This window comes from Neolamprologus multifasciatus, chromosome 5, assembly GCF_963576455.1.
Source record: "Neolamprologus multifasciatus chromosome 5, fNeoMul1.2, whole genome shotgun sequence".
NCBI classification, from domain to species: domain Eukaryota; kingdom Metazoa; phylum Chordata; class Actinopteri; order Cichliformes; family Cichlidae; genus Neolamprologus; species Neolamprologus multifasciatus.
This window is the reverse complement of record NC_140443.1, coordinates 21,131,744-21,150,190: the sequence shown is the minus strand read 5'-3', so window position 1 is coordinate 21,150,190 and position 18,447 is coordinate 21,131,744. Positions and strand designations below refer to the sequence as shown.

The 18,447-nt window shown below is 39.7% G+C and overlaps 1 protein-coding gene across 1 annotated transcript in view; it reads right to left on the bottom strand.

The window, feature by feature from the left end:
• LOC146518566 (guanine nucleotide-binding protein G(i) subunit alpha-2-like) overlaps window positions 1-18,447 on the bottom strand; it is a 57,843-nt gene that overhangs the window by 13,894 nt on the left and 25,502 nt on the right. The window contains exon 2 of the mRNA XM_085158870.1: window positions 1,846-1,888. Within this exon, the coding sequence (XP_085014996.1) occupies window positions 1,846-1,888 (43 nt within the window). The remainder of the gene's footprint in view (window positions 1-1,845; window positions 1,889-18,447) is intronic.

Sequence of the window (18,447 nt, the reverse complement as noted above, 5' to 3'; positions counted from 1 at the left end):
AGGACAGATTTGGGAAAAATCAACACGTTTTACAGGAAAAACACAAAACTTCATGAAAGCAGCTGACTCAGTGTTGTAGACATCCAAAGTCTCAATAAACACACTCATCAGTGCCTCATCAGGCAGCATCATTGTGTTTATTTTATATCAGTTAACTTCCCAAGTTCACAAAATACTTTCAGTTTAATTCTTTTCAAAAGACCAGTTTTTATTTTTATTTCTGTTAACTAAAATGTTTTGTCACATGTAGTTTTAGTATTTAGTTTAGTTTTTCTTAACTATATCAATCTTGTTGATTTTTTTCTCATTTAACCATTTTATGACTGCTGGTTTCAAGGCCTATAATGGTTGTCGTATTGGTCTGTGGTGTCATGTACAAAAGAGTGACATCCCCACAGCCTCGTCACCATCTGTAGCGGCACTGAGGGCGTGGGTACTTGCTACAATATTCTTTGAACAATTTTATTGTTTTTTGTTCTTAAGTTTTTTCTCTGACTTTCACCAGCGGACGTGGTGTCACTTTTGGGCTGCCCCAACTTCTGTGAGGGCAACACCGGCGGGTATAATGGGCCTGTATGCACTGTGGACCGGAGGGAATTTTTTAGAGAACTCAAAAAACTGTAATCCACTCATTTTGTCATTTCCTGGAAATGTCAAATGTTTTGGCAAGCTTAAGTTGTCCCAACCTGGATGTCTACCAGTAGAATTTATTTATAGTACTTATATTTTATTTTCAAAACTAGATTAAAAGAAACCCCCTCAGTAATGCTGCAGGCCCCCTGGGAGTCTCACACCTTTTTTACAACAGAAATTCTCCTTTTCATCATTATTAGTAATGGAAAAATTCCACACACCAAATATTAAATTTATTTTGTACTCTGACAAAGGAAGACAAAAATGCTGAATCTCTTTCTCTCTTTTTTTAGTTACTCTGGGATTAATGCTAATGATGCATCGAAAAAAACAACAAAAAAAACCCAACCCACAGCAACAATTAATGTGCCTGTGAGCAGGTTTTCAAGAACTACATGAGTGCTTAGTAAGCTGCAGCAAGTGAAGAAAATCTACACAATGTGTATGACCTGATGCGTATTTTATGCTTTCGTGCACCGGAAATAAATGTTCGATATCAGCGTAAGAGCGAGTAAAGAGGGTTTCAAAGACTGATGAGAGTGAGAATCAGTTTCATTTATGAGTACAGAGTAATCAAAGCCTATAAATACACAAGAGAAACCATATTAGTGCTTGTATGACTAGCTTCTCATACAATTACCACATCTGTTGTAAATATTTCTACCAAACCTCTAAAAAAAATCCTTGTATCCTTATCAGTCTGTCTGACAGTTTCAGGTTATGAAGCAACCATCTGGCCTGCACAATATAAAATCATCACTTTTGACAAATAAAATTAACACTTGTGATAAATATATAAATATTCTGTGTATATTAGCTACAGTATACAGTTCCTTATAATTTCTGCTTTAAATGTACTTTTATTGTTATTGAACCACACGCACCAAATATTACTGTTTCATAGTGGCACAAAGCAACAATTTGTCTTATTTATCTTTTAATAATGGAGCCTTAAGCCATTATTAAAGGCTCCATTATTAAAATGCATAAAAGAAATACGGGATTTTTTTTTTTCCAAGATTATAGCTCTCTCACTAATTTGTTCGCACAAAACAAAAGAAAAACAGGTGGCTCAAGATGTACTTAAAATGAATAGTTAAACAACACCAATGGCACATTTATACATTCCTTATAGAATCACTTATGCTTAAAACATATACTGAATTGGCATTCATGATGGGAGGAAAAGCAAAACAATGAGCAGTCACTCACTTCATCTGCTTCACAATGGTGCTCTTCCCCGACTCCCCAGCACCTGCAGAGAGAACAAAAACAGGCAGAGGTTAAAAATATGCTCCTGTTAGCTGAGAAATGTAAACAGGCAGCCAGTAAGGCTGGCTCACATCTGGACCCTCGTCTTATCCCCTGCAGCTATAAGTCAGTTCTACAGTCTGAATTCAAAAGGCAATGCAGGGATCTGTTAATTTCACAGCAGACACGTCACAGCCACTCTCAAGAAACGACTTTTATCGTAGTTAACATTTTAATGGAAATGTCTTGCACTGACAGGATATAAGCTTTTCTTATCCTCTACTATGTTTATTCTAACAGCCTGAGGCGACCAGAGAGAGCTCATCTGCCACAAGGAATCTAACACTACACGCAGACGTACACCCAGGGGTGCCTGTCAGTGCACTCTCTGCTCGTACTCGCCTGGGGTAAAGTCTTTATGGGATGACCCTCAAAATACACTGCTACGCAGCATGCAGCACGCACAATCAAGCCCCAGGGTAGGAATGGGCCAAGATACTTTGCACAGACAGCTGTCAGCTCCTACTACTCCATGGTATACAAGTGAAGACACTAATAGATCACATGCAGTTCGCCTTTCAATAAAAACAGCTTACACAAACATCCAAAGATTTAGATGAACTAAAGTCGCTTTGTGTGCGGTGTGTACTATGATTAAATATATGACCAAAAACCACAGCAATGTCTGACTGGACAAAAGGTGAAATCGTGCTGCTGTTCAGCAGGACATTGCGACATTCTCAAATTTACGTTATCCTCATGGTTATGAGGCAACTTGCAATTCACACCATGATGGAGTATTCATGAGGCAACACAGTCTCTGCGGCACATTATGAAGAAATGGAAGAAAGATGGACTGTCCCTGGCTCTTTGAGTGTAAAGTAAAAATTACAAACTGATTCCCTATTTCAAATAACAATGACGCAAGTAGAGTAAATAAAAATGTGGGGTGTTCACAACATTTTAATCGAATATTGTTCTCAGAATTCAGATCAAATACTTAACCTTGAATAAATCATATTTGCTGTCATAGACTTTTCTTGTTTTATTTATGTTGTATAAGCTGCAGCAGTAGTGTTTAGTAGTAGTTAGTATAACTATATAGCAATAACAGAGCCCTCTTGGGAAAAAACACAGAGTTTATAAATCTGACTGACCAGAGCTGAGATAGCTAGCCTTTCTCTTACCACACCTGCACACAGATTCTTCTGAAAGTAGTAAACAAGCACTTTGGAGTTTGACCTGTGAAGCTAAAACTGCTAACAGAAATGAGTAATGATGTCTGGCACATACCTTGATGCCACTGCTGCTTTGATTAACAAATAACAAATAAGCTTTTGATATCGTATAATACAAATACTTTTTGTGATAATTGCACTGATACTACTAATCCTGTTATTTTCTCACAGGATTCACAGCATACTTTGATCACCATATCTCATTTTGAACTACAGAAGTCCAGAAGACTGCAGATCCATAAACACAGAGACAAGTCATTCCCACATGCCATTTCAATACTAGTGCTTGGAAACATTTCATGAGTCAGTGCTGAATAGAGTCCCTCCACAGTTACCTATAACTTGTGACTGAATACACAAAATGTCAGACAATCCAACTGCCCCACATGCTAGACTTAGTCCCTTCTTTAAAAAATATTTTTTCAGTATACGCAATGACATGAAATGACAAACAAATTGATGCATATACTTTAATTATATGAAGAAAACACAGCAAGGGGAAAAAATGGAAAATAGGGGGAAAATAAATACTGCCCACTGCCTAGCAACTGGGCAATGTGCACAACAGTTGTGGTTGTGTCTGACTCATGGCAGAAAATGAGAAAAACAACACAGAGGGGGAAACAGGACTGCCAGTGCCCAATGTCCAGTTTTATTTGAACAAGATCAGTCAGCTTTAGTGTTTAGCTTACTCTCACATAAGTATGTTAAAAACACACACAAACATACACACAATATAAAAGATGAAGAATGTTAGTGTGCATGTATGCGTAGCTCATCTTGCTTGCACAAGTGTTGCTGAAGTAGGGCTTATTAGCATGAAGATGTGTAGTACTAGGAAAAGCAGCAGGGAATTTGTAAATCTCCCAGCAAGACTCAGGAAATTGTCTGATTACTGATGGGTTACCATGTGACTGGCAGAACCAACACAGAGATAGTACAAGGTGCCAGGAAGCCCACAGGATTAACTGGGGTCCAGCTGCAGCTGGATGAAGCTGAGGCCTGACCCGTACATCTCCCTGTATATAATCTGTGAATCTTTGAGCTTCTGTACCAACATTTCTTCAAAATGGTAGTAAAAACTGAATCGTACACTCATGTCTTCAACCCAGCTGCAGCAGAAGTAGCACAACGAACCAGATTACAAATATCGAGAGCTGCACGACCAGCCAAAGTGTTGAGACATCAACACACCGTCATCTAACAAGCCCTTCGGAGACTGACTGAATTTACAGATTTGGGGATGGGGTGGGCTGTCATTAATACATTTGTGTTAAAGGAAAATGATCCCAAATGACTGTGGTACTTTTTGGATGTATTCCCTTCACACATTACATCAGCACAAAAAGAAAAAAACTTCAATCAAGTCCCAGGTCACCACAGAGAGAAGAACTTCTAATCACAGAAATGGAGAGAATGCATCAATCCCACCGGGTTATGTAAGACATCAAAAACAATCCATTTGTGCGTGTGGTTGCTCCAGGCCACCCAGTGAGTTTCATTAATTTAACTGTTAAAGAGCAGATAGAGATTAAGAAAAACCCATGTCATGTATAGGGACCCATTTGGTTTGTGTTTTCTACTCAGTTAAAACCTAAATGAGTTTGCCTGTAATTGGGTATCTACCCTTTTTTGCAGATGAGCTGGTAGCTGCTTTATGTCATATTGGAATGAAATGCAATTACCTCTATTATCCTAAGGGAAACCTATCTGCTCCCTGTGTGCCAACAGGTGGTTTAATGTTTGGATACTAGTAGGTGTTAAATTAACCACACAGACAGTAATCCCCAAAGCATGAAGGGGAAACGCTAATTATCTCTGCAGAACTTCACCTCACTAACACAGACTCCCTTGAGGGACAGTCATTGTATGTATAGCCTTTAAGTCTATTAGAGCCACATTTGTCTCGGCAGGGAGAATGTGATGATGGTTCAAATGCACACAGCAGCACCACCACCTGCCACTGCCCAAAGAGTTGAACTTTTCTGAGGGGTTGCAGTAATAGATTGGCTTATTAGCAGCCATTAGCTCCAAGCTACAGAGATTTCCTGAGGGCTAATTTGCAGATCAAGCCTCAAAAACAGACCCATTAGCTCATTTTTTCCTCTCTTCTTAACCTAGGAACCTATGGGTTGACAAGATTTTAGTTTTCTTATGCAGAGACAGAGCCTCAGAGGGGAAAAGACAACAACAAAACTCAAAGCTCTATCCACCCCCACATTTGACCAGCAATAAAACATGACAAGAGGAATGACTCTAATGCTTCTGTGAGAATTCCCAGCATGCCCACACCATCTCTACAGTTTTGTCGTTTGGGTGAAGCAAGAAGAAACAGACAAGTCTAGACAACACGAGAAAGAAAATAAAAGGTTCTTCCTGCTGTTGTGTTAAGTTTCAACTGCCTGATATGATGAACTTTTATGCACTGTGTTATCAGCACTATTTTAATGCTAGAAATGAATCGCGTTGAAAATGAAACTAGTTTCAAAGACCTACCTCCCATGGCATTAAAGTTTTTATGCTATGTATTTGAATAGATGTGCATGTGTTTGGAGCAAGTGCGATCTATCCTGGTGGGACTGGGAGCAGGACAAAGACAGCAGTGTGGGTCCCTGCTAGCTGAGAACACAGGCCCGCTGTTGATGTTTAAGACTCAACCACTCCAATCAGTGCTATAGCTCAGCGGTCCCCAACCTTTTTTGCGCCACGGACCGGTTTATGCCCAACAATATTTTCATGGACCGGCCTTTAAGTTCTCGCGGATAAATACAACAAAATAAAACTAGTACCGGTACCAAAAAAAAGAAGGTTTATTCATAACACACGTGAAAAGACGGAAAACCGAGTAAACGATAAAAACGATAACAAAATAACGCTGAAAACCGATAAAAACTATACATTTCACACCTGAGCCTCAACTCTCGCGGCCCGGTACCAAACGACTCACGGACCGGTACCGGTCCGAGGCCCGGGGGTTGGGGACCGCTGCTATAGCTCACACAAGTTACTCACACTGCACCACCTCCTTTCACTCAGCATGACAACTTACTTGGGCAGCCATAGCCTTTCTCCAGCAAAAACATGACAAAAGGTAAATCTCAACAGACAACAGGCACTTAAGAGTCAAAACAGACAACATTGAACTCCCTTTTACCTTCTTATTGTACAACCATTTTCTCTTTTAATCCCCGAAAGTCCCCTAAAATTTCCTTACAAAGCACTGAACACAAAAACTGGGCTGGGAAGAAATCCATCAACTGCTCTTAGATGAAAATTATGTCTGAGGGACATTTTGGTCAGTACAATCCGGTCGTTAAGTCTGACGTCACTAGCCGTGTCTGGGCCTAAACTCTGCTGCCGGTCCATATATCAAACGATCACTATGGCATTACTGAGAGTTGAAAAACTGTCTAAAGTCTTTCATCAGCGTTCTGCTCTACCAGGTGTAACAATTGAGTTTAACATCCAGGCATCCATGAAAACGGAATTTATGACATTTAACGGAGTTAGAAGTTAGCAGGAAGTTAGCTAGCTTCTATCTAAATACAATATAACATGTCCTGACTGCGGAGTTTTGTCCTGACTGCGAGCTGTACGTTCAAATTAAAACGTACAGCTCTGTTATCACTTCCAACATAAATGAAGACAGAAAACTAAACAGCAGTGATGTTTGTAGGGTTGCTGAAGTTTGGCTAGCTGGTATATAATGATGTGCTACGTGACTGCTAGCGACACAGCTATGTTAGCATAATATAAACAAGCGAACTCTTTTTCCACTCGATAAAAGTTAACGTGAGTGTTCTCGGTGGTCAGGAATAAATGTAATCGCATGGCAGGATGCTGTAAAAGGACCAAACTTCAGCCAGGAGAACAACTGAGATAATCCATCCACAATACGAGGTTAGTCATTCATATACTGCTGCATGGGCTGGGCTGTAGTTACGTCCTAAGGTTTTAAAAACTGAGCTTAAATAAATGATTAGCGGTAATAAAAGCCGAGGGAGGTCAACAGTGATCCCTGACTGTTTTAGGAGCTTTTTGAGATTAAATAGAAGAAAATACAAAACATTAAACATGTTAACAACGCAAAAGCCATATTAAATCGCAGACTACTTTAGGCCCGGAAGTAGGATTCGTCACATCATCACTTAACGACCGGATATGAGGGGTGTACTCACTTTGGATTTTTGTTATTAGAGTGAAAAAGAGAAAAGAAATTCTGATGTGGTTTACATGGAAAATAAATACTAATAAATCAAATTTTCTAGTATTTTTGGACATGATATGAATAGAAGATTTTTTAACACTTGCATTTAGATTTTCTATCTTCCTGGCTGACACCAGAGTTACAATAACCCACACTATGGATTATTATGCCTGCACTTCAAACACCACTTTGATATAATATATTCCAATTAAAGTTTCATAAAGGCAGCTTTTCTAACAATCATTTTGTGCTGCATTGCTTTTAACTGCATACTGTGTGTGCTTATGATATTGTGAACACTACTGAAGCTGTATGTTTCCTGGAGGTTTTAAGCAGCTTTTACAAACTGTTAAAAATCTTTAAAACACACACAACACAAAAAGAAAAGGAAAAACAACCGTACCTGCCGGAAAATAACTATAGCAAAAGAATACATATACATTAAGTCTGGCTTATTTTCCACTGAATTTACAATGGCCCTATGGACAATCGTGTCCCCAAGTCAGAACGGAGCTGATGAATAAATCAATATGTGACCCCTTGGTGACTGGCTGATCCATGGAAATCTATTTCAACCCTCAAGATAATAGAGGCAAACATTGGATGTCATAAGGCTTCAAATCAATATCCACTTAGAGCAACTGAGACTTAATACGGTTTAGCACGCTATGCCATTTTTTCATTATATTTGCTTGGTGCTGATAAATACTGGCTGCAGCCTTGTCTGCACTTTGACTCACTTGAGACTTCTAACAATTTATTTTTCCTCGCTTTCCACAGTCTGAGATACACAGATGCACAAATAGCACAATACGTGTGAATTCTCACAATTTCCTTACTAATATCTAAACATATAGTACATTACACGAAACAGCAGAAACAAAGTAAGTAATAAAACAGCTTATGACAGTGTACACTAAAGCAATAAAGTGAGCAATAGGACCTCAAAGAAACCGAAGTAGAGAAGGGCAGAGTTAGATGGGGGAAAATAAAACCAACACACCCTGAATTCTTGGATGTACATGGAGCTTTTATACAACAAAATATTCATTGTCCCCTCCCCAACTCATAACTAATTTCTCCCTCTTCTACAATCAAATTTATTTTATATTCCACCACTTCTCAGACTCTTCCTCCCGCTGTCCTCAGCCGCCTACACACCAACAGTGAGTGGCCCTATGCCGCCTGCGCCTCTCAGCTACATGTTAAGAAATGTGCCAATGTAGAAACCAGACCTAAGGACTTCAACAATGCACGTGCCACTTCCTATTCTCAAAACCAGTCAAGAAGGAAATGGAAGCAGCTTGCATGAACATGTGTAAGCTGTAGAACACAAAAACATACACACACACACACACACACACACAGATATACCCATACATATCTGCCTGTTTGAAAGACGGGGACAGCGATTTGGTCTCATCCGACAGATGTCTACAACGCCTCGGGCAAAGAGCACGTCTGGACAGCACACTGACAACTGCTGCCAGGGATGAGAGAAGACCAATTCCACTCCCTGCATGTATGCTGACTGAATGATCAGGGTGGAGGATGAAAATGTTTGATTAAAATTTTACAAACATGCAAGTTCTATTACGCAATTACTATCCACAGTAACAAGCAAAAATCCATTAATCATTAAAAGCCTCCCAATAAAAAGTCTTAATTTTTTCCTCAATGACAAAGCCGCCATAATAATAAGGTGAAGAGCTGCAAAACCTCAGCTCTCCAACAATATGACTGCAACAATATTTTCTATGGAAAAGCCCCTGCGCTGTGCCTGCAGTAATACTCTGTTCAGGGTTAAAATTGATTAATCATTAACATCACTGACTCTAGAGACAGAAAAAGAAAGCAATAATTTTCAAATGGAATGCATTTGATAAGGGAACCATAAACACAGAAAATAAAGGAACAGAGCTTGAAGCACTTTGTGGTGGTTGCAACTCTAAAGTAATTAGTCACAATGGAACCACATATATAATATGCCTCTAGAGGAATTAGGAAGGGTAAAGATTAAGTAAGGCATATCAGAGGACTCAAGAGAGCCCAGGAGAGAAAAGAACGAAGCCTTTATAATAGATGGCAGATGAAATCGATTAAAATTTTAAGTAGGTAGTCTCTGTGCGGCCCATCATAAATATGTGCTTTGTTTTCATATCAGACACTAGCCTGAGACACACTGAATAGGGACAAAGCAATTCCCTTACTTGAAAGTAAGGATGCTGCACAGACAGCCCCATGCCTTCAGTAGAAGACTGAGATGTAAAAAACTACTCTAGGAGAAAATGAAAATAAGAGACAGGATAAAAACACAAAGGTAGGCTGAGATATGTCTGAGAGGAGATCAAAACTGACACTTGTAGGAACAGTCAGCCTTGAAAGTGTATTAGGCGAGCATTGTTCTGAGAAGCTAGGAGGACATCTGGAGCAAAACATTTCTGTCTCCTTGCTCACTCTGAGGATGTAATGAACAAAACACACAGAAGGAAACAGCAGCTGGTTTACGACAGACTGACAAGTCCCAGCTAACATTTTTGACACTTAGATCCCCCCAGCAGATACTTCACAACTACAGCTGATAATATCAGATTAAACAAATGTTTCCATCTTATTTCCCTGCAAAAGTGGGAGGGGAACCTCCCGCCACAAATTTTGTGTGTGTGTGTATGTATGTGTGTGTGTGTATATATATATATATATATGTATATATATATATATATATATATATATATATATATATATATATATATGTATATATATATATATATATATGTATATATATATATATATATATATATATATATATATATATATATATATATATATATATATATATATATATATATATATATATATATATATATATATATATACATACATACATACAGTGGGGCAAAAAAGTATTTAGTCAGCCACCGATTGTGCAAGTTCCCCCACTTAAAATGATGACAGAGGTCAGTAATTTGCACCAGAGGTACACTTCAACTGTGAGAGACAGAATGTGAAAAAAAAATCCATGAATTCACATGGTAGGATTTGTAAAGAATTTATTCGTAAATCAGGGTGGAAAATAAGTATTTGGTCAATAACAAAAATACAACTCAATACTTTGTAACATAACCTTTGTTGGCAATAACAGAGGTCAAACGTTTACTATAGGTCTTTACCAGGTTTGCACACACAGTAGCTGGTATTTTGGCCCATTCCTCCATGCAGATCTTCTCAAGAGCAGTGATGTTTTGGGGCTGTCGCTGAGCAACACGGACTTTCAACTCCCGCCACAGATTTTCTATGGGGTTGAGGTCTGGAGACTGGCTAGGCCACTCCAGGACTTTCAAATGCTTCTTACGGAGCCACTCCTTTGTTGCCCGGGCGGTGTGTTTTGGATCATTGTCATGTTTTTTTTTTTTTTTTTTTTTTTTTTTTTTTTTTTTGCCTGTCCCGTTTGGTTCTTTTGCCATCAGAATTATTGTCTAAAGGCGAAGAAAGATGCCCAACGGATTTTCTTTACCAAATTGACCATCCCAGCTTTGCCGTAATGGTCCATTTGATTCACCTTTTATTCTTTATTTTATTTTCACTTGCTGAATACGGGACAGACTTGACTGGGGGAAAGAAAAGGGAGAAAGAAAGAGGGGAAGAAAAACAGTTGAGAAGAGGGACGGGGGAGAAGGGCAAAAAACAAAAACCAACAGAATAAGCAGAAGAAGAAAGAAAAAAAAAAAAAAAAAAAAAAAAATACATATATCGATCACCTGGATCACCTGTTGAGAAAGAAAAAAGAAAACAAGCAGAAGAAAACGAGAGTAATACAATAAACCACATCACAATGATATATGGGAATATGACAGTAAATACTAAATATTAAACATTATTGTGCAGCACGTAAGATCGACAGCACAGTGTGCATTGAGGTAGGAGCCAAAAAGGGTGTAGTTTGTGTGTGTGATCACCCGTGTGTACACCTGTGAGCATGGACGCGCTTGTTTTCTTAAAAGGTTCCCTCATGTAATGATCTGCTAGAGGGTGTGGGGGGCCACTGCCCCGTCCTCCAGGGCATGAAGCAGGTATGGAGGAGATCAAAACCCCAGACATCCAGAGGCCCCCAGAACACAAGAGACCAAGGAAGACCAACAGAGGGGCAGCCGCGCCACTGTCCCAGAAAGAGCTGAGGAGAGTCCCAGATGAGGGGTCACCCAGCAGCCACGGAGCAGAAGCCAGGGGGGGCTGCAGTGACGTGCCCGTGAGCTCCGCCGGCAGCCAGCTGTGCCTGAGTGACCGAGCCCCAGGCCGAGAGGCCGGGGGCACCCCACCTCCGAAGTGGCCCAAGCGAGCCCCAGGCTCCAGGCCCCGATAAGCAGCCGCCAAGGAGTGAGCCGGTGTGTACCCGGACGCCCACCCCCGGACACAAAGAACCACCAACGCACCGACGTCTGAGGGAGTCCGCCCCCGGCAGGGGAAGTGGTGGGGGGAGATAGGCCTCCAAACCTTGGAGGGCCTGAGCTGTCCTCAGAGAGGTGGCATCTGATACCCAACCTGACATACAGACACAGACATACAGGCACACACAGATACAAACATAATTTTCATTATGTTTGCTGGGTCTTCCAACATTGTCATGTTGGAAGACCCAGCCTCGTTTCATCTTCAAAGTTCTCACTGATGGAAGGAGGTTTTGGCTCAAAATCTCACGATACTTGGCCCCATTCATTCTGTCCTTAACACGGATCAGTCGTCCTGTCCCCTTGGCAGAAAAACAGCCCCATAGCATGATGTTTCCACCCCCATGCTTCACAGTAGGTATGGTGTTCTTGGGATGCAACTCAGTATTCTTCTTCCTCCAAACACGACGAGTTGAGTTTATACCAAAAAGTTCTACTTTGGTTTCATCTGACCACATGACATTCTCCCAATCCTCTGCTGTATCATCCATGTGCTCTCTGGCAAACTTCAGACGGGCCTGGACATGCACTGGCTTCAGCAGCGGAACACGTCTGGCACTGCGGGATTTGATTCCCTGCCGTTGTAGTGCGTTACTGATGGTGACCTTTGTTACTTTGGTCCCAGCTCTCTGCAGGTCATTCACCAGGTCCCCCCGTGTGGTTCTGGGATCTTTGCTCACCGTTCTCATGATCATTTTGACCCCACGGGATGAGATCTTGCGTGGAGCCCCAGATCGCGGGAGATTATCAGTGGTCTTGTATGTCTTCCATTTTCTGATGATTGCTCCCACAGTTGATTTTTTCACACCAAGCTACTTACCTATTGTAGATTCACTCTTCCCAGTCTGGTGCAGGTCTACAATTCTTTTCCTGGTGTCCTTCGAAAGCTCTTTGGTCTTGGCCATGGCGGAGTTTGGAGTCTGACTGGTTGAGGCTGTGGACAGGTGTCTTTTATACAGATGATGAGGTCAAACAGGTGCCATTCATACAGGTAACGAGTGGGGGACAGAAAAGCTTCTTACAGAAGACGTTACAGGTCTGTGAGAGCCAGGGATTTTCCTTGTTTGAGGTGACCAAATACTTATTTTCCACCCTGATTTACGAATAAATTCTTTACAAATCCTACCATGTGAATTCATGGATTTTTTTTTCACATTCTGTCTCTCACAGTTGAAGTGTACCTCTGGTGCAAATTACTGACCTCTGTCATCATTTTAAGTGGGGGAACTTGCACAATCGGTGGCTGACTAAATACTTTTTTGCCCCACTGTATATATATATAACTAAACTTCAGATATGATCGTTAATGAATTAAACTTACAAGATGGATAATCGGGATTTATTTATTTATTTATTTAATCCCATAGTGCATCATTAAAACAATTGCAAGTTGATGGTGTCTGAGAAGAAATATGATGTGCTCTTGCACAAAAAAATGCATTAGTTCTTTGCCTCCATGTCCAGCTCTATTCAATACACTATCTAAAAACAATTGTCTCAATTCCTCTAGCAACAGTCAACACGCACACACACACACACATATGGATTTAAAACAATTCTAATCTGCTGGAGGATGAATTATCTCTATAAACCATCTGTATTGCAATCTGTAGGGTTGTGAAGCCGAGGGTCTGCTGAGACTAGCAGAAGTAAGAAGTGCTCTGTGACACATGTGGGACAAACCTAGCAGAGGTCAAGAGAAGTGCATGTTTGTAAGGCACTGATAAAACAGTGAGATGAGTGCAATGGCAAACCATTAATCACTGAAGAGGATCAACTCAGGAGAGTGAAACATGACTAAAGGAGCTGTAGAGGAGGGAGAGGAGCAGATAGCCTTTACAGACTATGATGGAAGACCAGAGCATGGGGTGGGTGGGACATGGTTGCCCCTGGCCTTAACTTCTAATGAATGAAACAACCTTGAAATCCCCAACATCCTGTAGCAGACAACAAGTGTATTTAAAAAATAAAATAAAAAAAGAAGCTCAAGTTAGCCAAACTCCAATCTGAGTCAGCCAATATTTGTTACAAATTTGTGTCCTATGCTCACCTTTTTGCCAACTGTCTGTCCTGCTTTTCAGTTAGCTGATTAAAATGTTGCGATTAACAGTGAACTGGCATAGAGAAGTGTCAAACTAATCAAGAATTTCAGTAATGTTATTGATAAAATATTTCAGAAACTTGTTTCCATAGGACTGGCATTTGGAGGGCCAGTCAACTAATTTTTATTGATTTTAAAAGTATTCTGGGATTATGACATGTGACGAGCTGCAAAAGATAGGTTTCCCTCACTTCTTTGAATTTAGCTGGTAAGAGAACATCAGGTTCTTCCAAGTACTGAGGGAAGCATTTAATTTATTCTTTTCTCCACTTCCTCTCAGCCTTTCTGCATTTCCTTTTTAAAATTCCTAATTCCTCAGTTAATGAGGGAAGAGCCGTAGTTTTAAATTTTTCAAACCTGACTGGAGATATAGACTCCAAAGCACTTGAGGTTTGTCTGCTCAACCAGTAAGCTGTTATTTTATTTTATCTCTGTTTAACTCCTCACTCTTTGTTTTGTATGTTTTCTGTGCTATACACAGGTTTTACCTGGCCAGTCAGCTATCCATCTAAGAAAACAACACTATCCACAACTGACTTGAAGCGGACATTTGCCCCAGTCTCAACCAATTAGGTTGTTGGTCCAAGTTATGAACGTTGTTCTGACATCAACCATAGTCCAACTCCACCACTTCAGACTGCAGCTAGAAATGGTAGTCGCCTTCTGCTGTGAGAGCCGCTGCGAGCTCTAACCAGAACCTGCACCAGAACCTTGGCATATTGGCATCACATGCCAATATGCCAAGTTCACCAAGGCCCAGAGCAGAGCATAGATTCTTGTGTGTGGCCAGTTGTAGTTAAAAACAGAGTTGGAGTCCATCAGGAGTCATCAGCAGAATCTGAGACTCCATGGAAAAGCAAGTACAAAAGCTGAGGCTGAGTGACAGACTGTTAACGGAACTGTAATTGATATAAACAATTCCACCATATAAAGGACTCTCAAAAATCACACTCGTATCAAGAGGGGAGTGATGGCGGAAACTACTAAATCTGCCATCCTGTTAAGAATACTACTCACATGTGTTTTCAATATCTGGTATATGTTATGCCTCCTTGGCCTTCTCCTTTGCCATCATTACATAAATAATGAAGTTAATTTTCAGTCAACACGTCAGGATTGTTTTACAGCTCTGTAACAATAACTAAGTTGTGGAAGTTTTATGTATATACTGATGTATTTAAAAAAAAAAAAAAAAAAAGACAGTGGAACATATTGTTCAGACATGTCCTGAATGATATTATGATGACTTCTGCTACTTCACATTCACAGTGCTCTCACAGTAGGAGCATCTCCACACCATTATTATTTGAGCTTCAGTTTCACTTCAAGCTGCCAAAAAAAGCTGGGAGCTCAGTGTCTCTTCCTGGCATTAGCATTCCACAGTCATACCAGCTTTAGCCTCACAATGGTGAGGATGAACAATTGGAAGCACTTTTTTATTGGATACAGCTGAATCACAGCTGATTTGTACTACTTATCCTTCACACTCACACTGAACACTACACAGAGAAAAATGTGCCTTTTTTACAATAACCTAGATAAAATGAAGGCAAACATGAACGCATATCATCTACATCTACTGCATCACGGGCTTATGCATTATAAAAATATCCATTAACTTCCTGCCGTGTTGCACTAATCTTTTTACACACACACACACACACACACACACACACACACACACACACACACACACACACACACACACACACACACACACACACACACACACACACACACACACACACACACACGCATATGTGCAGGCTCACAGACAGAAAAGTTCAATGAATTATGGATTTGTGTATCAAAACACAAGCTGTGAGCTGTAGATGTCGAATGATATAAACAGGCTTTGTGACAAAAGCAAACATTAAAGCCATAAAATTAAAGGTTTCTTATATATTGTTCTGATATAATATGTAATGTAGGTGCAGACTTAGAGGTAACTGTACGCATGTATGCATGTGTTTTCATTTTATATTAATTGAATGAGTATGGCCAAATAATTACCATGGGAAGATTCTTAACAAATTCAATAGCAAAGAGCTCAAAACATGCCTCAATTCCTCTGTATGTTGCTTAATAAAGTGCACCAATATAATATTATGATCATTGTTCAATTTCTGCTGGAATTCAACAGAGGAATAGGTACGTCTTTCTGCTTCAGTAGTCTTGCATATCTTTGGCATTCTGCATGAATAAAAAGATGCCGACACATCAAACACCTTTACAAACAAACAGATGCCTTATCCAACCAAGGACAGGTGAATTTAAAACCATACATTTCTAACTTTTGTCCATCCATGTTGTCCCTCAAGTATTTTCTTTATAATTTTGTTCTTCCCTGAAAGGGACAATCTTGTGTTATAAGACTGATCAACAAAACAAAGTATGCCTGGATTTGCTGTTGTACTACAGTAACATTTAGAAACCACCAACTCCAGCTTTCTTTGTGTCAACTTAAAATCACGTTTACGACAGTAAACTTTAAGCATGCTATCACATCAGACAATTTCATTATTATGTGATTATTATGTGATTTCTTTCTTTGCACTGCAGATGGCATTTGTAACCTGGAAATAAATCCACATTTTATAACTGCATCTATTAAGACAATGGAAACAGAAAAATGTCAATTATATTCAATTTAATTTTAAATGCACTACTATGCACTACTCAAATAAGATAGAAATTCTCAGACAAAACTATTAAACATCAAATGAAACCTGCTGAGACAGAACAGACATCTACGTGATAGCACCGACGACAATACACTATTTTGACATTTTCTAACATAAGGAGACATTTACTTTTTTAATTTCAGTCATGGCAGCTCATCTTTTTATGCCGTCTGTACTCGATGCAAGTCTTTTACACATAAGGTCAGAATTTTTAGGAGTATCCGCCTTTGTGCGGACATGGTAGACCACACAAATCATCAGCCTCCAGTCTGGCCCAGGATAATTACTCTAAACTGAAAGGCCATCGATCAAAGAGCAAACGAGGCGAGCAAGGCTGCCTGTGACGCCTGACCCTCTCACAGGCCTAGAAATCAGAGGCTGTCCTGGCCTTGAAGCCTTCAGACATGAAAGGCCCGATCAGACCGATGCATCCGACGTTGCCAAAGCAAACATCATCACTCAGCTTTTCATCTTACATTTAAACGTTGCACCAACTTTGCATCCAATTTAAACTATAAAGTAAACAACTCAATAAATAGACTAAAAATGTACTTAATAATAAGTGAAATGACTAAAAAAAAAAAAAAAGTCCTGTAGACCTGTAAAAAAAAAAAAAAAAAAGAAAAAAAAAAGGAAACTCAGTCATAAAAGGCCCCGATCAGATTTTGTGCTAATGCAGCAAAGTATCAAAGATAAGTTCTTCTGACAACGTTTCGTCTTATACACACACACAAACACCAAAATCCGCGCATTGTAAACTTTGATGGTTAAGAAATGAAGCAGGTGGTATTTTGTCAAAATCCTGCAAGTTTTGTAAATGCTTTAATTTCAAACTTGAAAATTTTGTGTGCAAGTTGTGTAAAAAGTGTCATATAACCACTCCACTAGAGCAATGAATAATCACATTTAGTATAGGCATTTAGGGGACGTAAACTGGTACTACTGGTGCACTTTAAAAATTAACCACACTATTATTTCATACTTTTATGGCAGTAAATCTATTTCCCTACCGTGCTTAATCATCTGGGAAATCAGTTGCTAAGAACATCCCTAATGAAAAATCAGAGAAAATTATTTGAACAGCTGGGTCAGAAGACTGTTTAGAGACTCGTATTCCTGCCGTGCTACATGCTGCCAATCACTTAATGATGCCAATTTAGTCATAAAGCACACTTTCATTGTTTCCTCTACTGCTTTTAGCACAGTCTTCAAATATTCTTTTGTCAGAGTTCAAATGCATAACAAAATACTCAGCTTCACATTTAAAAACTGTTCTGAAAAAGCCTGTGGCTCATCAAGCAAACTAATAATGTACTGTGTCTCTTATAATAAGCTAAATGAAACAGTGAATAGGATGTAAAAATAGTGCCAATAGGGCCAATAGTAGCTGCAATTAACCACAGGAAAAAGACAGGAAGTTTATTCCATCTCTGAGTCACTATGGCAACCTTAACTTGCAAGTTCAAAAAAAGCACAGGAAATGAAAAGAGGAGGGGTGAAATGTGAGGTTCTCTCAACGGTTTACACATTTTCTTCAGAGCATACCAGCTGAAACTTGCTTAGCTGACACATTTCACTGAATGAAAGAATTCAATCCACCTCACCCCATTATGAAGCCAAATGCTGTTCCTGGCCTCAACGTTACACTGATCTGATTTTGCTAAACAAAAAGACAACATTTTCAGTGTCTGGTGAATTAAAAAAGTTCTGTTATAAAACACTGTTGGTACTGTAGGTTTGATTGGGAGGTTCACTAGGTTCACAGTCGCTCCTGAAAAATTTAATATTTTTAGTAGCACCAACCCCCCTGCCTCCAATTATTGCAAGCTGAATGTCTGCAGCACCTGAAAGTAATTGCACACAAGTGCATTTAGATTTCTGAATCAGT